The sequence below is a fragment of the Heterodontus francisci genome, chromosome 2, assembly GCF_036365525.1.
Source record: "Heterodontus francisci isolate sHetFra1 chromosome 2, sHetFra1.hap1, whole genome shotgun sequence".
In the NCBI taxonomy this organism is placed as follows: domain Eukaryota; kingdom Metazoa; phylum Chordata; class Chondrichthyes; order Heterodontiformes; family Heterodontidae; genus Heterodontus; species Heterodontus francisci.
The window spans coordinates 104,638,158-104,664,643 of record NC_090372.1 but is presented as its reverse complement, the minus strand read 5'-3'; the positions used below and the strand labels follow the sequence as shown (position 1 = coordinate 104,664,643).

The window sequence follows — 26,486 nt, the reverse complement described above, 5'->3', positions numbered from 1 at the left end:
CAAGGGACTGAGGACACAGGCTTGAAACACTCGGACTTTTGTGTTCCATCTCAGTGTGCCATTTTCCGACACCCTCGTGGCCAGTCTGGACATAGCAGCGGACGCCTTTCCCATGCGCTTGTTGATTTCTTCATCAAGAGACTGGTGATAGTTGAGCCTAGGTAGGTGAACTCTCGAACCACTTCCAGAGCATGGTTGCCGATATTGAAGGATGGCGCATTTCTGACGTGCTGTCCCATGATGTTCGTTTTCTTGAGGCTTGTGGTTAGGCCAAATTCGTTGCAGGCAGCCGCAATCCTGTCAATGAGTCTCTGCAAACACTCTTCTGTGTGGGATGTTAATGCAGCATCGTCAGCAAAGAGGAGTTCCCTGATGAGGACTTTCCATACTTTGGTCTTCGCTCTAAGACGGGCAAGGTTGAACAACCTGCCATCTGATCTTGTGTGGAGGAAAATTACTTCTTCTGAAGACTTGAACGCAAGTGAGAGCAGCAGTAAGAAGAAGATCCCAAACAGTGTAGGTGCGAGAACACAGCCCTGTTTCACGCCACTCAGGATAGGAAAGGGGTCTGATGAGGCTATGCTGAATTGTGCCTTTCATATTGTCATGGAATGAGGTGATGATACTTAGTAGCTTTGGTGGACATCTGATCTTTTCTAGTAGTCTGAAGAGACCATGTCTGCTGACGAGGTCAAAGGCTTTGGTGAGATCTATGAAAGCAATGTAGAGGGGCATCTGTTGTTCGCGGCATTTCTCCTGTAGCTGGCGAAGGGAGAACAGCAAGTCAATGGTGGATCTCTCTGCTCGAAAGCCGCACTGTGCCTCAGGGTAGACACGCTCAGCCAGCTTCTGGAGTCTGTTTCAAACAACTCGAGTGAAGACTTTCTCCACTAAGCTGAGCAGGGAGATTCCACGGTAGTTGTTGCAGTCACCACGGTCACCCTTGTTCTTATAGAGGGTAATGATATTGTCATTGCGCATGTCCTGTGGTATTGCTCCCTCATCCCAGCACAGGCAAAGCAGTTCATGGAGTGCTGAGAGTATAGCAGGCTTGGCACTCTTGATTATTTCAGGGGCAATGCCATCCTTTCCAGGGGCTTTTCCACTGGCTAGAGAATCAATGGCATCACTGAGTTTCGATTTTGTTGGCTGTTCGTCCAGCTCATCCATGACTGGCAGAGACTGGGCTGCATTGAGGGCGGTATCAGTGACAACATTTTCCCTGGAGTACAGTTCTAGATAGTGCTTCACCCAGCGGTCCATTTGCGTTGGTCAGTGATCGGTTCCCCTGGTTTAGACTTGAGGGGGGTGATCTTCTTGATGGTTGGCCCAAAAGCTCTCTTAATGCCATCATACATTCTTTTAATATTTCCGGTGTCGGAGGCAGCTGAATACAACTGCATAGGTGTTGCCAGTGGTCATTTGCACAGCCCCTGGCTGTTCTTTGTGCAGCGCTGCTGGCTACTTTAAGTGCTACGGATGTTAACTCGCTGGGGGCTTTCTTGTAGTTCAACAGTGCAGTGTGCTAAGCATGTGTGACACTCTAACCTGTTAATAATACTAAAAATGCACAACACATTCACACACACATTCATATGAGAGTCACACATTCACGGAGAAGACTTGGAGGGTGGAGTTCCGGACCGATAAGTATAAAAAACTTACCTCTGGTAAAAAAACCTGAAAAAATGACGTCACAGGAAAGTTGTGACCTGATTGGCTGGTAGGGAATCTGTACCGAATTTGAAAATAAAACATTGACAAAAATTGATTAAAACCCTAATTAACTAATTAATAAGTAGAGTAACTAAACCAGAGGGAGGAGATTACTGTATTTAGATAGCATTTAGTATTTACAGTAGGAATCTAGCACTAGGGACCATATAGTTAAGTGTATCATAATTTAGTAAGGAGTTAATAAGTATTTATTTATCTTAAATTAATTTATTAATTTGTGCTAGAAATGTCAGTCAGAGGGGTGAAGTGCTTCACCTGTGACATGTGGGAAGTCCGTGACGCTTCCAGCGTTCCGGATGACTACATCTGCAGGACGTGTACCCAGTTGCAGCTCCTCACAGACCGCATGGATCAGTTGGAACGGCAACTGGATGCACTTCGGAGCATGCAGGTGGCGGAAATCATCATAGACAGGAGTTTTAGAGAAGTGGTTACACCCAAAGTGCAGGCAGATAGATGGGTGACCGCTAGAAGGGGCAGGCAGTCAGTGCAGGAATCCCCTGTGGCTATTCCCCTCTCTAACAAGTATACCGTTTTGGATACTGTTGGGGGGGATGGCCTATCAGGGGAAAACAGCAGCAGCCGGAGCAGTGGCACCAGGGCTGGCACTGTTGTTCAGCAGGGAGGGACAAAGCGCAGAAGAGCAATAGTTATAGGGGACTCCATAGTCAGGGGCACAGATAGGCGCTTCTGTGGACGTGAAAGAGACTCCAGGATGCTATGTGGCCTCCCTGGTGCCAGGGTCAAGGATGTCTCTGAACGGACAGGGGGCATTCTGAAGGGGGAGGGTGAACAGCCAGAGGTTATAGTATACATCGGTACCAACGACATAAGCAGGAAGAGTGACAAGGTCCTGCAGGGGGAGTTTAGGGAGTTAGGTAGAAAGTTAAAAGACAGGACCTCTAGGGTTGTAATCTCAGGATTACTCCCTGTGCCATGTGCCAGTGAGGCTAGGAATAGGAAGATAGTGCAGCTAAACATGTGGCTGAACAGCTGGTGTAGAAGGGAGGGTTTCAGATATCTGGACCATTGGGATCTCTTCAGGGACAAATGGGACCTGTACAAGAAGGACGGGTTGCGTCTAAACTGGAGGGACACTAATATCCTGGCTGCAAGGTTTGCTAGCATCACTCGGGAGGGTTTAAATTAGCGTGGCAGGGGGGTGGGAACCAGAGCAGTAGGACAGCTAGTGAAATAAATGAGGAGAACATAGTAAATGAGGCCAGCAGGACTAAGAGGAAGAGCAGGCAGGGAGATGTTGCTGAGCACAGCGGGACTGGTGGTCTGAAGTGCATTTGTTTCAATGCGAGAAGTATAACAGGTAAGGCAGATAAACTTAGAGCTTGGATTAGTACTTGGAAATATGATGTTGTTGCTATTACAGAGACTTGGTTGAGGGAAGGGCAGGATTGGCAGCTAAATGTTCCAGGATTTAGAACCTTCAGGCGGGATAGAGGGGGATGTAAAAGGGGTGGGGGCGTTGCATTACTGGTTAAGGAGAATTTCACAGCTGTATTGCGGGAGGACACCTCAGAGGGGTCATGCAGCAAGGCAATATGGGTGGAGCTCAGGAATAGGAAGGGTGCAGTCACAATGTTGGGGGCTTACCACAGGCCTCCCAACAGCCAGCGGGAGGTAGAGTCGTAGATATGTAGACAGATTTTGGAAAGATGTAAAGGTAACAGGGTTGTGGTGGTGGGTGATTTTAACTTCCCCTATATTGACTGGGACTCACTTAGTGCTGGGGGCTTGGATGGGGCATAATTTGTGAGTAGCATCCAGGAGGGCTTCTTGAAACAGTATGTAGATAGTCCAACTAGGGATGGGGCTGTACTGGACCTGGTATTGGGGAATGAGCCCGGCCAGGTGGTCTAAGTTTCTGTCGGTGGGCATTTCGGGAACAGCGACCATAATTCCATAAGTTTTAAGGTACTTGTGGATAAGGATAAGAGTAGTCCTCGGGTGAAGGTGCTAAATTGGGGGAAGGCTAATTATAACAATATCAGGCAGGAACTGAAGAATTTAGATTGGGGGCGGCTGTTTGAAGGTAAATCAACATCTGGCATGTGGGAGTCTTTCAAACGTCAGTTGATTAGAATCCAGGACCAGCATGTTCCTGTGAGGAAGGAGGACAAGTTTGGCAAGTTTCGGGATAACACGGGATAATAGTGAGCCTAGTCAAAAAGAAAAATGAAGCATTTGTAAGGGCTGGAAGGCTAGGAACAGACGAAGCACTTGAGGAATATTAAGACAGTAGGAAGGAACTTAAGCATAGAGTTAGGAGGGCTAAAAGGCGTCATGAAAAGTCATTGGCAAACAGGACTAAGGAAAATCCCAAGGCTTTTTATACATATATAAAGAGCAAGAGGGTAACTAGGGAAAGGGTTGGCCCACTCAAGGACAGAGATGGGAAGCTATGTGTGGAGCCAGAGGAAATGGGCGAGGTGCTAAATGAGTACTTTGCATCAGTATTCACCAAAGAGAAGGACTTGGTGGATGATGAGCCTCGGGAAGGAAGTGCAGATAGTCTCAGTCATCTCATTGTCAAAAAGGAGGAGGTGTTGGGTGTCTTGCAAAGCATTAAGGTAGATAAGTCCCCAGGGCCTGATGGGATCTACCCCAGAGTACTGAGGGAGGCAAGGGAAGAAATTGCTGGGGCCTTAACAGAAATCTTTGCATCCTCATTGGCCACAGGTGAGGTCCCAGAGGACTGGAGAATAGCCAATGTTGTTCCTTTGTTTAAGAAGGGTAGCAAGGGTAATCCAGGAAATTATAGGCCGGTGAGCCTTACGTCAGTGGTAGGGAAACTATTAGAGAAGATTCTTTGGGACAGGATTTACTCCCATTTGGAAACAAACGAACTTATTAACGAGAGACAGCATGTTTTTGTGAAGGGGAGGTCATGTCTTACTGATTTGATTGAGTTTTTTGAGGAAGTGACGAAGATGATTGATGAAGGAAGGGCAGTGGATGTTATCTATATGGATTTCAGTAAAGCCTTTGACAAGGTCCCTCATGGCAGACTGGTACAAAAGGTGAAGTCACATAGGATCAGAGGTGAGCTGGCAAGATGGATACAGAACTGGCTCGGTCATAGAAGACAGAGGGTATCAGTGGAAGGGTGGTTTTCTGAATGGAGGGATGTGACTAGTGGTGTTCCGCAGGGATCAGTGCTGGGACCTTTGCTGTTTGTAGTATATATAAATGATTTGGAGGAAAATGTAGCTGGTCTGATTAGTAAGTTTGCGGATGACACTATGGTTGGTGGAGTTGTGGATAATGATGAGGATTGTCAGAGGATACAGCAGGATATAGATAGGTTGGAGACGTGGGCGGAGAAATGGCAGATGGAGTTTAATCTGGACAAATGTGAGGTAATGCATTTTGGAAGGTCTAATGCAGGTGGGAGGTGTACAGTAAATGGCAGAACCCTTCGGAGTATTGACAGGCAGAGAGATCAGGGCGTACAGGTCCACAGGTCACTGAAAGTGGCAACGCAGGTGGATAAGGTAGTCAAGAAGGTATACGGCATGCTTGCCTTCATTGGTCGGGGCATAGAGTATAAAAATTGGCAAGTCATGTTGTAGCTGTACAGAACCTTAGTTAGGCCACACTTAGAATATTGCATGCAATTCTGGTCGCCGCACTACCAGAAGGAAGTGGAGGCTTTGGAGAGGGTACAGAAGAAGTTCACCAAGATGTTGCCTGGTCTGGAGGGCATTAGCTATGAGGAGAGGTTGGAAAACTCGGATTGTTTTCACTGGAATGACGGAGGTGGAGGGGCGACATGATAGAGGTTTACAAAGTTATGAGCGCCATGGACAGAGTGGATAGTCAGAAGCTTTTTCCCAGGGTGGAAGAGTCAGTTACTAGGGTACATAGGTTTAAGCTGAGAGGGGCAAAGTTTAGAGGGGATGTGCGAGGCAAGTTCTTTACACAGAGGGTGGTGAGTGCCTGGAACTTGCTGCCGGGGGAAGTGGTGGAAGCAGATACAATCGCGACATTTAAGAGACATCTTGACAAATACATGAATAGGAAGGGAATAGAGGGATATGGGCCCCGGAAGTGCAGAGGGTTTTAGTTTAGGCAGGCATCAAGATCGGCGTAGGCTTGGAGGGCCGAATGGCCTGTTCCTGTGCTGTACTGTTCTTTGTTCTTTGTTCACACACACACAAATAGATTACAGAGGGAAACAGATTTGGTGGTTGGGTTAAAGTCCAGAATAAGTGGAACTTAAATACAGTCTGTCGGTCCAGTAGTCCTTAGCTGAAGCTGTAGTCTTGAAGTCTTCGCTGGTCCAAGTGCACTGTGGTTTGCTTGCTTTGCTCAGGGCTCCTTAAGTCAGAATTGGTTGTTGATTCTCTTCCCCTGGTTGCTAGCTGTAGCGGTCTGTAGGCTTGGAGGGGGTTCCCCTGTCACAGCCGGTTCTTCTCTTAGTATTTTCTGGGGAGAGAGAGAGGAGAGAGAGGGAGACACAGGGGAGCAGCCACCTGCTTCGTTACTGTTTTTTTCAGTTACCGCCTGTCTGCTGTCTGGGTCACAAAACTTTAGTTTCTTCAGAGATGAGCCAGCAGTCACATGGCTCTATCAATCCCCTTTGTTTCCAATTCGGTTTTTCTGGAATCTTCTAATAAAATTCAAGGTGCTACATGCGCCAGGATGACTTTAAATAGCTTGCTAACTATGATCATCTGGCAAATCTACTCAGTTAGCCAAAGCATTGTTCTGGCTGGGATTTTTGTCAGACTTTTTGTCTCTAGTTCAACCTCCTGGTGTTCCAAATGTAAATAGCAGTGGCCATCTTGGTTGTTAGTTTTTAAAAAGTGAACTTGTAGGATTTTAAAAGTCTAACCGACTAAATAAATATACCATTTTACATTTAATGTATAAGATTTATTTTACGTGGGGAGGGAGTGCAGTATATTGTATTGAACTGGCCGAGATGGTATCTTGTGATAGCGAAGCATTTATGTACTGCTATGCTGCCTCTCTGCTGCCCTCTCTGTTGGGGAGGTGTAAATACAAAATTCCTGATTACAGTAAGACTCATTTTAGACTTAGTGATTACACAACAGCGGCAGGAAGCCAATAGTCACTCCACTCCCTGCCTTTCCTCATCATATTACAGGAACCCCCGCATCCCAGCCCATCTTTAGAGGGCTGATAAATCCTGCCCTGTGAGTTACCAGGCATGTGTGGCCTGCAAACGGCAGGGAAAACTGGTCGCACAGATGCCAGCTCCCCAGAGAGTGAGGTCGCACATAAATTCTTCTGCAGGGGACTCAGATGAGGACATTGACTGGTTAGCATGCAGAAAAAGGTTGATGAGCATGGACAATGAACTGTTTGGTGCATTGGCAGGCCTGCCAGAAAGCCTGATGTCACTATCAAGGAGCTTTGTGCAGAGCTTGACGCCCATTCTTTCCAGTGTAGAAGTGGTAGCCAACTCCATGAGAACACTTGTGGACCTAACTTTGATGCAGCTTCTGATGGCTGATGTCTCAGCTTCCATTACAGCACAAGCAGAAGCCACCCAACCTGAGTGCTGTAGTGGAAACTCAGACTGAGGTCAGGAAATCTCAACCTGTCATCATGCAGGTTCAGACTCTGCCATCATGGTTGTGGATACCATTGCTCAAAGGAGTTTGCAGGGTCTCACAGCAGACCAGTAATCTGGGAACCAGGAGATTACTCTGATTGTTGAGGCACCACCCGGGGGACTGGCAGTGGCTCCATGGAAAACAAACCTGTTGTCCTCTCTCTGGATGATGGCATTCATCTTCTCACCACTGCCACTCCACCCTTGCTGTTGTCTGTCAGGCAGCCAGCCCAGAATACTGCTGCATGCTAAAGTGATGCAGTTTACAGCCGAGTCTTTTAGGGCCAGAGCTGCTTGAGGGTGTCCTGTAAGGCCATCTGCAGTCACCCCCACTGAAAGTCAACAGCCTTCCACCAGCCATGGTGCAACCTCGAGGGTAGCACTGCATAGCAGCACTAAACCAGGCAAAGGCACCTACAGCACAGGCACTAAAGGAATGAACAAGGGTGATTGTTTGACTTTTGTGTGGAAATTGGATGGTTTGTTTGATAAAAAGTTGTTTTGGAATGGTTGTTTCGTGGTGGCTTTTATTTCAGCATTGTGGCCAAGAGAACACTATGAGGTCAGTGACAGAGGGATGGTAAGGCGTGTAACTGCTGTAGAGTGGGGATTTCGGGTTGTGCTGAGTGGAAATATGGTCAAATAAGGCAATCACAGACAGTCCAGCCAGAAAGGGGATGTGTTGGTTGCCTCCTCCCTTTCTCCTGCTCCTCCTCTTTCAGCGGTCACTCTCTACCTGGTGGCAAGGGCTGTGCCCTCATGATAGTGCAGTTTGTGCAGGATACAGCAGACAATGACAAACACGAGTACTGCAGGGCTCCTCCAGAGTGGTCCAGGCAGCAGAGCCATTGTTTGAACACCACAAAGGTCTGCTCTATGATGTTTCATGTGGCAGCACAGCTCCCTTTATATGTATTAATTCCAACTCTTTCCTAAAACAGAGACGTTGCACACATTGTTCCTAGCTGAGATTGAGGTAAGAGAAATGCTCCCTGAAGACACTGGATGGATACAACCTCCTGTTGAGAGCCCTTCTCTCCCTCCTCCTCCTCCCTCTGTAAACAGCTTGTTCTCTTCTGTACTTCTGCTCTGTCTTCCTCTCATGTTGCAGGCCAAGGGAGATGCTAACTACAATATCTATGACTTCCTTGAAGTCAGAACCATGCCATTCTCCATCTGCAGCACCACTCCTTGTTGACTTCACCATCTTTAAGCAATGCTGCAAATCACCAAGCACTTCTACAAACTCAATCAGAACCAGCAGAAGTTAATCAACAATTAACCTGAGAGTGATTAATGATCCCTTTAATTGGCACTGGTGGTGGGGGGAGGCCTTCCTGCTGCTGAACACATGTTTAGCTGTAATGTGTTTATGAGAGGGTATTAGCTGGAGCAGTGAGGTCCTAGATGGCAGCACTGGAGTCAAATCAGCATTACACATTGATGTCACAATCTGCATACTCTGGCAGATGCTTGAAATTCCCATGCTAATGCCCTCACCAAAATGGCATCCGAAATCTGCAGCACTGAAACTACAGCGCTAAGAGTTGAATTTTGTACCTAAATCTATCCAGGCTTTCTGAACATGTGTCCACCCCAAATAAATCTAAACTCATCGTCACTTAAGGCCTGTGTAACTTTGCTTTCTGGAAGTCACTGGATAGCAATCAGGAACTCCAACTGATCCTCTCCTCCTTAGTAAAAGGCACCAAGCCCAGCACTTGTGCTTCCATCAGAATCTCACCTGAAATCAGCCAACTCAGCACTGATTAGTTTGCCAATCAAATGGTTGCACTATGCCTGAGCCTTGTTTTCAGCACCTGCAAAGACAGTTGACTAAAGCATGGCAGATATCAGTTTTGTCCTTCTTAGCTGAAAGGAAAGTCAAGGAAATTCCAAAAATTAGGAAACCATTGTTTTCTTTAAAAAGGCATAAGACCTCTTGGGTTATGCAGTGCATCTCATTCTGTGTTTTGATTGGTATTAAGGATTACTCCAGATGTCATAAACAGCAATTATTTTTCTTGCATGTAAGAGGTAATTCTGGGAACAAGCTTTGTAAAATTATGTCTACAGTCCGAAACTTGATCAGGATTAGGGAACTAAAAATCAGTCTTCAACTTTTCATATGAAAACATTTTTATTTTAGATGATGTGGATAGGATAAAGTAACAAACAAGGTTAAAAAAAAGCATCATACTACAAATGCTGGAAATCTGAAATTAAAACAGAAAATTCTGGAAATATTCAGCAGTTCAGGCAGCATTTCTGAAGAAAGGAAAGTAGGTCAATCATTTCAGATCATTTACCTGAAGTATGGTTTAAAAAAAACTTATTTATTCAGTAGGCAAGAGATTTATACACGCATCCTTGAGTATAATTATTGAATACTTTTGGTCCTCAATAGTTCTTTGCATAATCCAGGGCTATATTTTATGGGGCCTACAAGAGCAGGACAGGAGGCAGGGGGTGCCAGAAAATAGGAGGAAAGGCAGAGGCTGGAGTGCCCATCGCCTTCCCACCGCATTGGCATTCTGCCAGTGGCGGGTGGGCCCTGCACTGCATAGGGAGATTGCCTGGTGGCCTCCCTGCAGGCTCAGTGGGTTGCCCTCCTAATCAGGAACTCTGTGGCCAATGGAGGGGCCCCCCAATGGCATTGGATGCCCTCACAGCAACACCCAGCCCGACCCTTACCAACCCCCTCCCAATTCGTCAGGGCCTGTCTGACTAGCCCCGGCAACTCCCAACCCCACTTACCTTGCTGTGAGGGCAGCATCCACTGCTGCATCTCAGTTGGGTGCAGACCCAGTAGTGGCCACCGCTCCTGATGGTGCTGCTGACACTGAAGATTGCTGGCCCTCCGATTGGCTGGCATCTCTCGGAGGTGGGCTCGCATCCCTTAAAAGGATGGAAGCCCCAGTTGCAGCTCATTAGCTGCACGATGAGGCTAAAATCCGGCCAGGACCCCCAAACAACCGAGGCAGGGTTGCCCTTGTCTTTCTGGCTCATCGTTCCCACAAAATACAGCCCCACATGCATGTTGCACAACATTTGTTATTTTCCAGGGTTAGCATTTTGAATACACAAGTCACAGATTAGTTTTCCTCAAAAATATAATCTAGTGAAAGACAGAGATATTTGGGCATGAGCCCCATGTGAAGAAGTGTGAGGTGATGCATTTTGGCAGAAGGCATTGAGAGAGGCAATATAAACTAAATGGCACAGTTCTAAAGAATGTACAAGAACAGATAGATGTGGGGGTTAGTGTGCATAGATCTTTGAAGATGGCAAGACAAGAGAGTAGTTAGCAAAGAAGATGGGATCTTGGGCTTTATAAATAGAGGTATTGAGCACAAAAGCAGGGAAGTATTTCAAACCTGCATAAAGCTCCGGTTAGGCCACAACCACAGTATTGCATCCAGGTCTGGTTACTGCACTTTAGGAAGAGTGTGAAGGTCCTTGAAAGGGTGCAGAGGAGATTTACCAAAATGGTGCCAGGGATGGAGGATTTTAGCTACATGGTTAGGTTGGAGAAGCTGGGGTTGCTCTCCTTGGAACAAAGGAGATAGGGGGGAGATATAATAGAGGTGTACAAGATGATGACAGGTTTAGATAAGGTAGACAAAGAAAAGCCATTCCCATTAGGTGATGGTACAAGGACTAGGGGACATAGATTTAAGGTTTTGGGCAAGAGATGTGAGGAAGAGCTTTTTTATGCAGCGAGTGGTAATGACCTAGAACTCACTGCCTATAAGGGTGATGGAAGCAGAGACGATGCATGATTTCAAAACTTGAGGGAAATAAATTTGCAGAGCTACGGGGATACAGCAGGGGAATGGGACTGATTGGATTGCTCTACAGAGCGCCTCCTTCTGTGCCGTAATGACTCTATGACTTTGTGTATGTCATTCACACCATTATCTTCACCAACCCCCAGAAAATAGCTAACTCAAAGTGGCGTTTAGTATTTGAAGATGAAACAATTAAAACTATTGCAAATTTTACTGAAATACCATGGGCTGGAGATTTAAGTAAATAAATATTAAAAAGAAAGAGGTCAAATTGAAGAAATACGATTGTATTTTCTACCTTCTCTAATCCCAATTTCTACCTTTCTTGGCATCGTTGACTGCTTCTACAAATACAGTTCCATGGATGCGAGTCATCTTTACAATAACTTGCCCAAGGGAACATTATTCATGTGCAAACTTTGGGAGTAAATGTTGGCAAGCTATTTGTTCACAAGGCATCTCACCCAAGTATGCTCCTGTTCTCACCCAACATCTACAACAGCCACCTCCAGCAGGAACAAGGCAATGGTCAATTTGCCATGACTTGCTTGAAGTGTGAGGTGAATTATAATGCCATTGCTGGCATCCCAGATAAGATGATGTAACTGAGGCCATGCCAGGGATTTTAACTTGCAATGTTCCTGTTGTGCCTTAGATGATAGCTGGTTAGAGTTGCTTTAGGAAAGTGATATGTTCATGAAAGAGATGTATATATATGTTCAGTGAAGTGGATCATTTTTACTTTGGAATCCAGCATAGCTTCTGCCCTGTGCACAACTAGGCCTTGAAACCGGATACCTCGTCTGTAAAACATCTTAAGTAGTCAAACAGTGGTGATAGCATCAATGTTGGTAATAATATTATAAACTATCATAATATTACAATAACTGTGAAATCATTCTCTCCTAAAATCACTAAAGCAAACTGAATTCTTACTTCGGAAATAGGAATCACAACTGCATTTTAGCACACGTTTATGATCTAGCTGAATAAAGAAGATACTGGGTTGATGGCAGTGCATTACAAGCAGTAATCAAACTGAAGTGGTTCACTTGTAAGTTTGTTTATTATCCAAACCCTGAAACTTAATTATTGTCTATGAATTATCACATTTATTTTTCAATCACTGTCTCTGATGGAAATAGTGCAGGACCTAATGGAATATTGGGGGTAGTACAGCAGCTCATAAGAAATGCAAAAGCTCACAGGGAATTAATGCTGATACAAAATGACAGGGGGCTTCACAAGTTATAATGACTCACCATCCTCCACATAATTTAACTATGAAATGCCATGTGTTTCCTACTCATAACAAATATTATAGAGCTAACAAGGCACAAAGCCCTGAGTGTGAAAATATATTTGTCTTCAGTTCTGATGGGGACAACATATTCTTGAATAGTCAAATGTGGTTCTAATCTCTCTTCAGAGGTGCCTCTCAGCTACATTGAAATCCCTGAAGATTACTGTGAAACAATGTAAATTGTAGCAGCAACAAGCAAGTTGCAATTTCCATTTAAAAATTACCCACTGAAGTAGTAATATCACTAATAGACTTACCACTCCTATGGAGAAGTAATTGTTGATAATACTGTAAGGCACAGGGTCCCCCTTTTCTTCTTTGTCATTTGGAATCACCTCAATTTTCCATCTGTCCAGCATGACCACTGTGCAGTTCTCTATGTCTTTAATGATCTGCATTAGACTCTCCCCTTCATACCCTTATAGGGGAAGAAAAAATAGTGTATCACATTGGTTAAACCATTGATAATGGCAAATCAACAGCATTATATACAATTAAAAGGCACATAAGGGTTGAAAATTAACATTCTGAGACACTCCAGAGTTTATTTTTAGGTCACTCTCAGATCTAAACATAGATTTTCTCTACATTCTATAGCACTTTCAACATTTTGATTAAGACAATAAACTCAAACTAGGTTGTGTTGCAAAATAGTTTAGAAATCATTAAGCCATTCCTTTCCAGTAATGCGACCAATGCTGGAACCACAATCTGCATTCATTGTATCACTGGCCAAACATTTGAGGGCCAATTCTGCAGTCAAGTGCATCCAGCAAGCAGTGGAAGATGCAATGAAATTAACAGATTAAAAAATCAGTCCGTGATTAACCAGTCAGTGCTCCCGGTAAGCACAGTTTCATATCAAGTGCACCCAATTACTATTTATTTAGAGATACAGCACTGAAACAGGCCCTTCGGCCCACCGAGTCTGTGCTGCCCAACAACCACCCATTTATACTAACTCTACAGTAATCCCATATTCCCTTTCACCTCCCTACTCCAGGGGTAATTTACAACGGCCAACTTACCTATCACCTGCAAGTCTTTGGATGTGGGAGGAAACTGGAGCACCCGGCGAAAACCCACGCAGACACAGGGAGAACTTGCAAACTCCACTCAGGCAGTACCCAGAATCGAACCCAGATCCCTGGAGCTGTGAGGCTGCAGTGCTAACCACTGCGCCACTGGGCCGCCCATTCCCTATTGTCTCAATTTAACCTCTTTTAAGCAGAGCAAACAGTGGAAAAATGGTTTTAAAATGCTAAAAGTATTTGGCTAAGAGGAAGAAATTCCACAATTGTATTTTAAAAGTTTTCTTTACAAAATTATTATAACATTAGGAGACAGATCTCTGCTGCCCAAGACAACAGCTTCACAGATGTTTCCCAATCCAAGACCTGCTCACCTACCAGGAGTTTCAGAATTCTGTTCTGAATACAGCAGAGAACTCACTCTGTGAACAATGGAAAACTACAGATCAAAAGTGCCCATTGTACAGGGAACATAGTGGTTTCTGTTTGACTTTAACTCAATTGCACTGCACATGGCTGCAGAATTTACTTATGATCATCTTTGGAGTTTCCAATTTGGGCACAAGTGGCAATCTGTGTGCAAATTGTGCCCAGAATTGCACTAGTTTGCCAAATTGATTTTATCGTTCAAGTTTCCTCTCAAACTCATTTGCAGAAATGCAAAATAGTCCATGAGCCGGCTCAATCAAGCAGCCTTTTAGAACATTATTTTTCTTGCATTAATAAATATCCATTGATATATTTAAGAGTGGTAACTTGGCACAGCTTTATTAATACAACTGAAAATTGGTTTATCACAGTAAATAAGCAACTTTAATAAGAATGTCTGTCTCACCACCTGTGAGTCACCTGATTTTAACTAAGAATGACTTTAAAATCTATACAGAACTATTTACTAGTTTCATTGTGTAGAGTGGTCAGTTTTTTAAAGTGAATAAAATATTTAAAAAGCTTTTAACAGGTGCCTATTAGTGTCCTTGCACCTAAACAAAGCTTAATTTTAAGAGCCTCCTGCAAACTAATGCAATTAGAGAAACTTGCCATGGTGATTAATTTGATCTGGGGGGAACTGGCATGTTTTGGGGGTGGTGCCAGCCTCCAGCACAATGTCCTTTAAACTGAAGCAAAAGATTGCGGAATCTTGACTCGTGCTGAACTAAACTTGCGCTTGAAACTCTGCAATCTCTTGCAACAGTTTGGCTGATCTTGGGAGAATTGCACAACCTAGTGGAAACTTTACCCCAAGATACATATCAATAGTCAAAAATATTACAAATGAAAGTTCCTGTCCTTACCTCCTCCTGATCTAAGACACCTTGCTAAGTCATTGCCAGTTCCAAGTGGAAGAACTGCCACTGGAGGATGTTGTGGTAAATTTGCTTTGTCTGTGAAATAAGCAAAAGTTATACAATGTGTATTTTTAATTGAATTCAGTTGTCTCATGTTACAACTTCTAACATTCTGTAAAAATGGCGCCAAGTAAATTGAATCTGCCAAAAAACATATGTTTAAAGAGTTAACAAATCCTGAGAAATATTTTGCTATTTGGAAGTGGCATTGAAAGAAACTTCTTGATTTGTATGTAATGTCAGAAAGTTTGTTGTCTGCAACAGTATGCCATTATTCCTGGTGGAAAGGAGTTTTAGACCCAAGTAAAGTTATTTTGCATTCTCAGTAGCATGGTAATGTTTAAAATGGTGGTTAATGTATAATTAAACTGAACGCAGGTCATCCAATCCAACAGCTGAGTACAAACTGAATAATTTTTCGGTGGCAAAACCAAACCCCAGCTGTGTGCAAATGAAACAAAGGAGTTATTAAAAAAAATGAATTGATCACTATAGTTCTTTTAGCAGATACATATAATCAGATGTGAGTGATGAGTTAGGAATCACAGAATTGTTACAGTACAGAAGGAGGCCATTCGGCCCATCATGTGCACCAGCTCTCCGAATGAGAAATTCACTTAGTGCCATTCCCTCACCTTCTCCCCACAACCCTGCACATTTTTCCTTTTCATATAACAGTCTAATTCCCTTCTGAATGCTTCAATTGAACCTGCCTCCATCGCACTCTTAGGCACCGCATTCCAGATCTTAACCACTCGCTGTCTGATAAAAGGTTTTCCTCATGCTGCACTGGGAAAAGGGGTTGAACAATCTGAGTGTAAGGGCTTGCACAAAGACCCTTCATGAGCATCCCATAGAGTCATAGAGTTATACAGCACAGAAACAAGCCCTTCGGCCCATTGTGTCCGTGCCAGCCATCAAGCACCTATCTATTCTAATCCCATTTTCCAGCACTTGGCCCGTAGCCTTGTATGTTATGGCGTTTCAAGTGCTCATCTAGATACTTCTTAAATGTTGTGAGGGTTCCTGCCTCTACCACCCCTTCAGGCAGTGTGTTCCCTATTCCAACCAACCTCTGGGTGAAAAATATTTTCCTCAAAGCCCCCCTAAACCTCCTGCCCTTACTTTAAATCTATGCCCCTGGTTATTGACACCTCTACTAAGGGAAAAGAGTTTCTTCCTATCTACCCTATTGATGCCCCTCATAATTTTGTATACCTTAGTCATGTCCCCCCTCAGCCTTCTCTGCACTAGGGAAAATAACCCTAACCTATCCAGTTTCTATTCATAGCTGAAATGCTCCAGCCCAGGCAACATCCTGGTGAATCTCCTCTGCACCCTCTCCAGTGCAATCACATCCTTCCTACAATGTGGCAACCAGAACTGTACACAATACTCCAGCTGTGGCTGAACTAGTGTTTTATACAGCTCCATCATTGCTCAGTGATATCCAGTTTGGGTTCCGCCAGGGCCACTCAGCACCTGACCTCATTACAGCCTTGGTTCAAACATGGACAAAAGAGCTGAGCACAAGAGGTGAGGTGAGAGTGACTGCCCTTGACAGCAAGGCAGCATTTGACCGAGTATGGCATCAAGGAGCCCCAGCAAAACTGGAGTCAATGGGAATCAGGGGGAAAACTCTCTGCTAGTTAGAGTCATACCTAGAGCAAAGGAAGATTGCTGTGGTTGTTGGAGGTCAATCATCTGAGCTCCAGGACATCACTGCAGGAGTTCCTGAGGGTAGTGTCCTAGGCCTAACCATCTTCAGCTGCTTCATCAATGACCTTCCTTCAATCATAAGGTCAGAAGTGGGGATGTTCGCTGATGATTGCACAATGTTCAGCACCATTCGCGACTCCTCAAATACTGAAGCAGTCCGTGTAGAAATGCAGCAAAACCTGGACAATATCCAGGCTTGGGCTGATAAGTGGCAAATAACATTTGCGCCATACAAGTGCCAAGCAATGACCATCTCCAACAAGAGAGAATCTAACCATCTCCCCTTGACATTCAATGGCATTACCATCACTGAATCCCCCACTATCAACATCCTAGGGGCTAACATTGACCAGAAACTGAACTGGAGTAGCCATATAAATACCGTGGCTACAAGAGCAGGTCAGAGGCTAGGAATACTGCGGCGAGTAATTCACCTCCTGACATCCCAAAACCTGTCCACCATCTACAAGGCACAAATCAGGAGTGTGATGGAATACTCTCCAATTGCCTAGATGGGTGCAGCTCCAACAACACTCAAGAAGCTCGACACCCATCTAGGACAAAACAGCCTGCTTGATTGACACACCATCCACAAACATTCACTCCCTCCATCACCAACGCACAGTGGCAGCAGTGTGTACCATCTGCAAGATGCACTGCAGCAATGCACCAAGGCTCCTTAGACAGCACCTTCCAAACTCACGACCTCTACCACCTCGAAGGACAAGAGCAGCAGATGCATGGGAACACCACCACCTGCAAGTTCCCCTCCAAGTCACACATCATCCTGACTTGGAACTATAATGCCGTTCCTTCACTGTCGCTGGTTCAAAATCCTGGAACTGCCTTCCTAATAGCACTGTGGGTGTATCTAACTCGCATGGACTGCAGCAGTTCAAGAAGGCAGCTCACCACCACCTTCTCAAGGGCAATTAGGGATGTGCAATAAATGCTGGCACAGCCAGTGACGCCCACATCCCATAAATGAATTTTAAAAAAACCTCCCTGCTCTTATATTCTATGCGTTGGCTAATAAAGGCAAGTATCCCGTCTGCCTTCCTAACCACCTTATCTACCAGTGTTGCTGCTTTCAGTGATCTATGGACAAGTACCCCAAGGTCCTCTGACCCTCTGTACTGCCTAGGGTCCTATCATCCATTGTATATTCTCTTGCCTTGTTAGTCCTGCCAAAATGCATCACCTCACACTTCTCAGGATTAAATTCCATTTGCCACTGCTCTGCCCATCTTACCAGCCCATCTATATCGTCCTGTAATCTAAGGCTTTCCTCCTCACTATGTACGACACCACCAATTTACATTTTTTTTCAATCACAAAAAGGTACTTAGCACACCCCTCTTGCTCTCAAAGTCCCAGCTTTGGATCAGAAACTATTGATTAACTTCCAGGTACTTCCCAATCCCAGGGCTAGTCCTTGCCTGAGGGTAGTCATGTACAGGATCTGCAAATTGCCAAGGCCACAAAAATTAAGCTGACTTCTTTCTAGTATGTTGGATACGTCTGGCACCAAGTGAGGCCCTTTGATCTTTTCCTTTTGCCATTTCACACTGGGGTATGGTTCTGTGAGTGTCATTTCTCTCAATTGGCTGACCTTCATGTGTGCTAGCAGGCTTTAAAATGCAAGGGAATAGTTGTACCTTAGTCTGTCACTACCCAGTACCTACACACAGACTTCTTCAGCTGGGGTTGCTGGATAGCAATCATGGCTGGATTGCTGGTGGACTAATTTTGACTCTTTAGCACAGGACCACTGAGATCAATTGTAATGGTCTTGCTGCTACTTCAGCTGAGATCTGATAACTTGGCTCAGACTGTGGATCAAACCTGGATCCTTTTTAGTCAACATAGCCCAGTTACTCTCAGTCTTAAACCTACTGAGCCATGGGGATAGCTGCGCAACTATTATTAGTTTTACTTGCACTTTGCTTCCTTTTAGCTAGAAGAATAAATCAATTCTACAAAAGGCACAATTGTTTACGCATGAATTCCCAGATACACACTGTTGCATTTATAATCCTTTTATGTTGCGGAGCATCTGGCTCTTTCAGTGTTGGGGCTCTGAATGAAGCTTGGCTGCCTTGCTTGTGGAGGATTGGATTACAACTGTGTTAGCAATGTCTTAATTGTTTTGATGTTTTACTTTCATCATCACCAAGACAATTCTGTGATTCTATGAAGAAAATCTGGAACAATTTTATTTAACGTTTATAACACAAGGTAAGATAGCTCAATAAGAATGCATTTGTTTGTGGCGGAACATTCTTTAACTGTGTTGAACCAAGTAATTTATTTCTCAAATTCTTAGAAATTCATACTCTTATTAAATATTTTAAAAATGCAGACACTATGAAACCAAACTGCAAATGTGTCAATCATGTGAGATATGAACTCCAGTGGTAAAGTGCATATAAAATGTTGGGGCACGTGGAGTTGGCAGAAATTAGAAACTATGATCTAAATTTTACCAGCCCCTCGATGCCGCGGTTCGTGGCGGGGAGGCCCGTAAAATGCGAGCGGGAGAGGTCCGCCATGACCCACGACGCCGAGAAGGCCCCTCCAGATATTAGTGGTGGCGGCGAGGCCTCGGTGCCGCTCCCCCACCACCAAGCGGCAGGGCCTTCATTAAAATATTGAAATTTGATAAATTAAAATGCAAATGAATTTACCTGCCCCCGGTGGCTGTCTCACACCGATTTTACAGCCAACTGGCCGCAACCTGCACGCAGTTCCAAGGCGAGACATTAATGGGGAGGGGGGAGGAATACAATTATCAGGGCGGGAGGTGGGGGAGGAGAGGGGATAATTATTCCTATTGGTTGTGGGGATGGTGGGAAGTGGTTGAAGGGCAAAAGTGAAGAGGTTGGAAGGGAAAGTTGAGGTTGGTAATAAAGTTCATTTTGTTGATAGCGTCCCGAAAACAAACATTGTTGTGGGGGAGGGAGGGGAGGTGGGAAAGGGCCTCCAGCATTTATTTCAATTTTTACGCACAATGCATCACAATATCACTTTAAAAATTAAAATTACTTCTAAGGGCTTGAAGCCCTTTAAAAATGGCACCGGCACCTGCACGGTGGTGCCGGACGCCGTTGCCAAGGACAGGGCGGCTGCCCCCTCTACATCATCGGGGGCGGCCGCTCCACCCCCTCCACTGAAATGAGACCTCGCATGAAATATCGCAGGGGCTATGCGGTGGCACTTCCATGTCAGAGCTGTTAGATTTGATCCCGAGATGAGCAGCCGACCTCATGGGCTGACTTTTATAAGTCTGCGGCCGACTGGGCATAAAAAGTGGCGGCCCACCTGTGAAGGTCACATGCCAAAGAGCCACCGCGATTTAAATAGCCGGGGCGGGGTGGGCCGCCATCCCTCCCGCCCCGACCACGTGGAGGGGGTGGGCTGTCCATCCCTGGCATGGGCATCAGCTGCCAGTGCGCAGGTGCTGACGCCATTTTTAAAGGGCTGTCAGCCCTACTGGGGAATCTAAATATTTAAAGGAGTTTTGAATTAAAATAAATAAAAACATCTCTTTTGCCACTCTCCCACCCACCCAATAATGATTAAATTAATTATTTGCCCTTCCTCCTCAAGCACTTTACCATCTGACCTTTCCTCCCCAAACTGTACAAACTTTCAACTTTAACCCTTCCCACCATCCCCTACACCAATGACGCGACTTTGGCACGGTTTCCCCCACCCCCGCTCTGAGAAACTTGAACACCCCGCCCGTAAGTGTTCCGCCTCATTTCCTCAGATGGGGATCCATAGGCATGGCAGTGCCAGCTGCCGGAATGAAAAGATTGCGGCTGGATGTCAGGAGGAGACGTGAGATTCATTAATTCAATTATTTTAATTTATTTAAGTATTTAAATTGTGGTCCTGTTGCCAAGTGGCGGGGGTGGGGGCGGTGGGTGCTGTTGCCATGAGGCCTCGCCGCCACCGGCGATATTGGGCTGGGCCCTGCCAGCGTCGAAGTCCATGGCGGGCCTCATCTGGGGCCACCTTCAGGCCAACACCCACCACGGATCCCAACGTCAAGGGCCCTAAGGCTCTAAGCTCAGGAATACCCTCCCAACACCTCTCTGTCTCTCAAGCCCATTTTCCTCCTTTAAGACACTCCTTAAAACCTACCTTTTTTTCCCAAGCTTTTAGTCATCTGACCTAATATCTTCTTATGTAGCTCAGTGTCATATCTTGTTTTATAATGCTTCTGTGAAGCGCCTTGTGACATTTTATTGTGTTAAACGTGCGATATAAATATAAGTTGTTGTATCTACATCAATACATTCATTAAAAAAAAACAAGCTGACCATGAGAGCAGGGCTGTAACAGCCTCCCTTTTTGCATAAACTGCCTGATCTTTTTTTTTGAATCACTAGACACCTTCATTTTGTGTTATAACTTTTTAACACATCCCATCATTTGTAATTTTCTGCATCCCAGAACATTCATTTTCCTGAAATAAAGACAGGAAATGCAAAGCAATTAGGCTGTGCAAGAAAGAAAAGTTTCATGTGAGAGCCTTCGTCCAAGAATCAGGCATTAATGCATATTTCTCTTTCAGATACTGATTGACTTGTCATCAAGTTGGACATTTTCCCTTTTTATATCAGGTTTCCAACACACATCCATTGTTCTGGGTGTATGTGCGAGATTCATTGCAGACAATAATCTTACCTATGCAATCTAGGATCCATCCCACTGTTCCATCTCCACCGCAAGCCAGAATTCTAAAGTCCGGAACATCTCGGAAAAAATTTAACCTATAAAAAAGATACTGAGTTGGTGTGTGACATACCATTTTGAAGGAATGGTTCCTTTCAAATTGCAGATTTACAATTTTCTACATTTTTCCCCAGAGGATTTATCACTATAGAAACTCAGAAATTTTAGCTGAGGTGGAAAGCCATTCAATGCTTCTTACTGCCAATGAATTGAAGTCTCACAGGGTTGATTTTACACAGTTCTGTTTTCCTGCTATTTCCCCAAACCATTCTCACTTTCCTGCTTTCTCCCTTTTCTCCTTCCTCTTTTAAACCTTTCCTCATTGATTAAACAGTATATTTTTGAATGCTGGTAATCAATTTACCATCAATCACCAACTGAAGCAAAGCATTTAACATTTTAAGAACTCTTTGGATGAATAAGTTTTTTCTAATTTCTCCTTTTATTTATCTAACACTTTTCTTCAGATTATAATCTTGTGCCTTCAATTTACACAACAATGGAAATAATCTATGTTTTCCTCAGCTATTCCCTTTATCATCTTGAACACCCCGTCAAATTCCTCTCAATCTTCTTGATGTCACAGAATTATCCTTTCCTCGTAACTCAGACTCCTCATCCTGATAAATATCTGTAGGACTATAAAATTCTTCCCAAAGCAAGAAGCACAAAACTGCACACAATGTTCTAGTTGTGTTCTAATTGTTTCTGTCTTTGCTTTTGTATTCAATCCCTCTCAATTGAAACCTTTAAATTCAATTTGTCTTTGTAATGGATTTCTTTTAACCTATTCATCCCTTTTCGCATTTATGTATTTGGATACCGAGAAACTCTTTCTCCCCCACTGCATTGGAAAACTTATCATTTAAGGTATTTTTCCATTTATCAACAGAATTTACCCACCTGGAATTGTGACTTAAACTGATCAACAGCCCTGATACTCAGTCTCAAGCCCTTTGGATTTGCTATCAACCATTTCAGCTAGAGAATTTTTTTTATTTTAGTTGGTACATAAATTAATTAATTTGAATTTTGTCATGGAAATAATCAGCTGGTAAAAATTATTCAATCACATTTAAATTACTGCGCAGTTTTGTAAAAAGCCTTTAAAAGAGGACTTTCTAAATGGAAAATGTTTGGTGAAGTTTTTGTTAAATACCCCACACAATTTTAAGTAATTGTGCCTTAGAATTTTTGTGGTTCAGTTATGATTTTTTCACATGGAAATATAGAAATATATGAAAACCAAATCAATTCAAATTGACTATTTTTGATATTACTGGAGAAAGTTCTATTTTTTTAGGAAAGGTCTCCGTTAAGTTAAGGCGCAAGTTCAATTATGTCGTCTCCTTACTGGATTATAGCTTAATGTTACTGTTGGGAATGTAGCAATGTAATTGCAACACACCAGTAGTCCATACTGAACTAACAGGGTTGAAAAGATCAATTCCTATTGGTGTGATGAACAGTTTCTGTTGGTGCAGGGCAATGGCAAAATCTTTTGTCAGCTTTTATCTATAAAATGCCTTTATAACTTAGAAACACCACTCCACAGATTCGGACCAATATCTTGAGCATTGAACAAACACTGGGAGAGTAACTGGTCTGATGACTGCCAAGTCAGCAAGAAAAATATTCAAGCTCAAAAATCATGTTCCTAAGTTAAAATTTGCATCGGAAGACTTAACTGAAGTTAGAAGTGGGGAGGGAGAGTTGACAATTAACTACCATGCCAGTGGGAGAGCAGGGCACATTCCTACCAACTGCTACTCTGTTCCACTCTTGGAATGCTGTGGTAACTGCAATACTGAATTTAAATAGCAATTCTCCCTCCGGTCTTAAAACTTCAATGGTTGCTCATGCTATTCCTTCATCTTCTGTACAGTAATCAGTATCCATACATCAAACCTTGAGTGATAAATCGCTAGTCAGAACAAATTGCTAGTCAGAACTGTGTTCATTTCCAACCGGTTCAAATTAGTGGTGTTCTGCTGTACTTGTTCCATCTGGTGCGACAAATTATTTACTTTTTATTTTTGTTTTTTTTTGAAGTTAAGAAAATTAAACGGCAATTAGAAAGATTTACCCTGCAAAGTACAACAGAACTTTGGAACCTGTCCATTCCAAGACTCTGCCTGAAATCTCCTCATTGAAACAGAAACATTCTCAGATGGTCTATTTTGAACAATGGAAAATTAGTGACTGGCCTACCTTCTTAAATAACACATATGAACATGACTTACGCTCTTGTAGTGTCTAAATGACAACTGAAAAAGAGCTTATTTAAAGATTTAAAATTAACTATGATGTGTTTTGTGTATTTTCCTTAGATTAATGCATCAAGGAGCACAGTTTTCAATCAATTCGTGAAGATGGGAATTCCTGGAACAATTGTCAAGTTTGAAACATTTAGGGGAATATTTCCATCTTCAGCTCTCATACAGCAGGATTTTGCTTGCTGAGCATCGTCCATATTCCCAATATGCTCTTGTCACACAATGCTGTATGATTGGTGCACAAAAGGTGAAAATTTACCCCTTAGTTGTCCTTCAGATGAAAACATTGTGCAGCATCCACAGAATTTGCAGCGTCAACAGTTAACAAAACTCCAAACTTTATTACTTGGGTGGCTTTAATACCGACAACACCTGATTGTTGTATCTGTGCATAATTACCTGTTTCAATAAAGGAATCCCTACAGTTATAATGATATAACTCCATTCTGGGCATGGAGCTTTGCAGGTAAAGGGAGATCAAATTAGAAGAAAGTGTACTTGGAGGAATCGTCACCCTCCTTAAAAAATTTAAAGAGCTCAGAACAACTTCCTGCAGTTCTCCGAGGAGCAATGCAGAACAGGCTTCCATTCTCCAGGGAGACAGTGACAGAGTTCAGTCATATCCTGCAAGATGTCCTGCAGCCAATTGGTACATCTAGCTGAATTATGCCTGTTGTTAGTCAAGGTCACTATAGCCTTGAAATTCCCTGCCTCTGGCTTCTTCCAGGTTCTCCCCCTCCTTCTTCCAGAGTGGGATTCCTTGAAGGACTCCCATCAAGGCTCAAATGCAATGTCTTGAAGCTCCTTCACAGTTCAGAGCCAATAATTAGAATTAGAATTAGAATATTACAGCGCAGTACAGGCCCTTCGGCCCTCGATGTTGCGCCGACCTGTGAAACAATCTGACCTACACTATTCCATTTTCATCCATATGTCTATCCAATGACCACTTAAATGCCCTTAAAGTTGGCGAGTCTACTACTGCTGCAGGCAGGGCGTTCCATGCCCCTACTACTCTCTGAGTAAAGAAACTACCTCTGACATCTGTCCTATATCTATCACCCCTCAACTTAAAGCTATGTCCCCTCGTGTTTACCATCCGAGGAAAAAGACTCTCACTATCCACCCTATCTAACCCTCTGATTATCTTATATGTCTCTATTAAGTCACCTCTCCTCCTCCTTCTCTCCAATGAAAACAACCTCAAGTCCCTCAGTCTTTCCTCGTAAGACCTTCCCTCCATACCAGGCAACATCCTAGTAAATCTCCTCTGCACCCTTTCCATAGCTTCCACATCCTTCCTATAATGCGGTGACCAGAACTGCACGCAATACTCCAGGTGCGGGCTCACCAGAGTTTTGTACAGCTGCAGCATGACCTTGTGGCTCCGAAACTCGATCTCCCTACTAATAAAAGCTAACACACCATATGCCTTCTTAACAGCCCTATTAACCTGGGTAGCAACTTTCAGGGATTTATGCACCTGGACACCAAGATCTCTCTGTTCATCTACACTACCAAGAATCTTCCTATTAGTCCAGTACTCTGCATTCCTGTTACTCCTTCCAAAGTGAATCACCTCGCACTTTTCCGCATTAAACTCCATTTGCCATCTCTCAGCCCAGCTCTGCAGCCTATCTATGTCCCTCTGTACCCTACAACATCCTTCGGCACTATCCACAACTCCACCGACCTTAGTGTCATCCGCAAATTTACTAACCCACCCTTCTACACCCTCTTCCAGGTCATTTATAAAAATGACAAACAGCAGTGGCCCCAAAACAGATCCTTGCGGTACACCACTAGTAACTAAACTCCAGGATGAACATTTGCCATCAACCACCACCCTCTGTCTTCTTTCAGCTAGCCAATTTCTGATCCAAAGCTCTAAATCACCTTCAACCCCATACTTCCGTATTTTCTGCAATAGCCTACCGTGGGGAACCTTATCAAACGCCTTACTGAAATCCATATACACCACATCCACTGCTTTACCCTCATCCACCTGTTTGGTCACCTTCTCGAAAAACTCAATAAGGTTTGTGAGGCACGACCTACCCTTCACAAAACCGTGCTGACTATCGCTAATGAACTTATTCTTTTCAAGATGATTATAAATCCTATCTCTTATAACCTTTTCCAACATTTTACCCACAACCGAAGTAAGGCTCACAGGTCTATAATTACCAGGGCTGTCTCTACTCCCCTTCTTGAACAAGGGGACAACATTTGCTATCCTCCAGTCTTCCGGCACTATTCCTGTCGACAATGACGACATAAAGATCAAGGACAAAGGCTCTGCAATCTCCTCCCTAGCTTCCCAGAGAATCCTAGGATAAATCCCATCTGGCCCAGGGGACTTATCTATTTTCACACTTTCCAAAATTGATAACACCTCCTCCTTGTGAACCTCAATCCCATCTAGTCTAGTAGCCTGAATCTCAGTATTCTCCTCGACAACATTTTCTTTCTCTACTGTAAATACTGACGCAAAATATTCATTTAACGCTTCCCCTATCTCCTCTGATTCCACACACAACTTCCCACTACTATCCTTAATTGGCCCTAATCTAACTCTAGTCATTCTTTTATTCCTGATATACCTATAGAAAGCCTTAGGGTTTTCCCTGATCCTATCCGCCAATGACTTCTCGTGTCCTCTCCTTGCTCTTCTTAGCTCTCCCTTTAGATCCTTCCTGGCTAGCTTGTAACTCTCAAGTGCCCTAACTGAGCCTTCACGTCTCATCCTATCATAAGCCTTCTTCTTCCTCTTGACAAGCGCTTCAACTTCTTTAGTAAACCACGGCTCCCTCGCTCGACAACTTCCTCCCTGCCTCACAGGTACATACTTATCAAGGACACGCAGTAGCTGCTCCTTGAATAAGCTCCACATTTCGATTGTTCCCATCCCCTGCAGTTTCCTTCCCCATCCTACGCA

At 43.9% G+C, this 26,486-nt stretch overlaps 1 protein-coding gene across 6 annotated transcripts in view; it reads right to left on the bottom strand.

The window, feature by feature from the left end:
• dgkb (diacylglycerol kinase, beta) overlaps positions 1 to 26,486 on the bottom strand; it is a 1,110,826-nt gene that overhangs the window by 587,210 nt on the left and 497,130 nt on the right. For all 6 annotated transcript variants that reach the window (XM_068051143.1, XM_068051127.1, XM_068051112.1 and 3 more), the window contains 3 exons: positions 21,225 to 21,310; positions 14,757 to 14,846; positions 12,688 to 12,848 (listed from right to left, as the gene is read on the bottom strand). In XM_068051143.1, the coding sequence (XP_067907244.1) occupies positions 12,688 to 12,848; positions 14,757 to 14,846; positions 21,225 to 21,310 (337 nt within the window). The remainder of the gene's footprint in view (positions 1 to 12,687; positions 12,849 to 14,756; positions 14,847 to 21,224; positions 21,311 to 26,486) is intronic.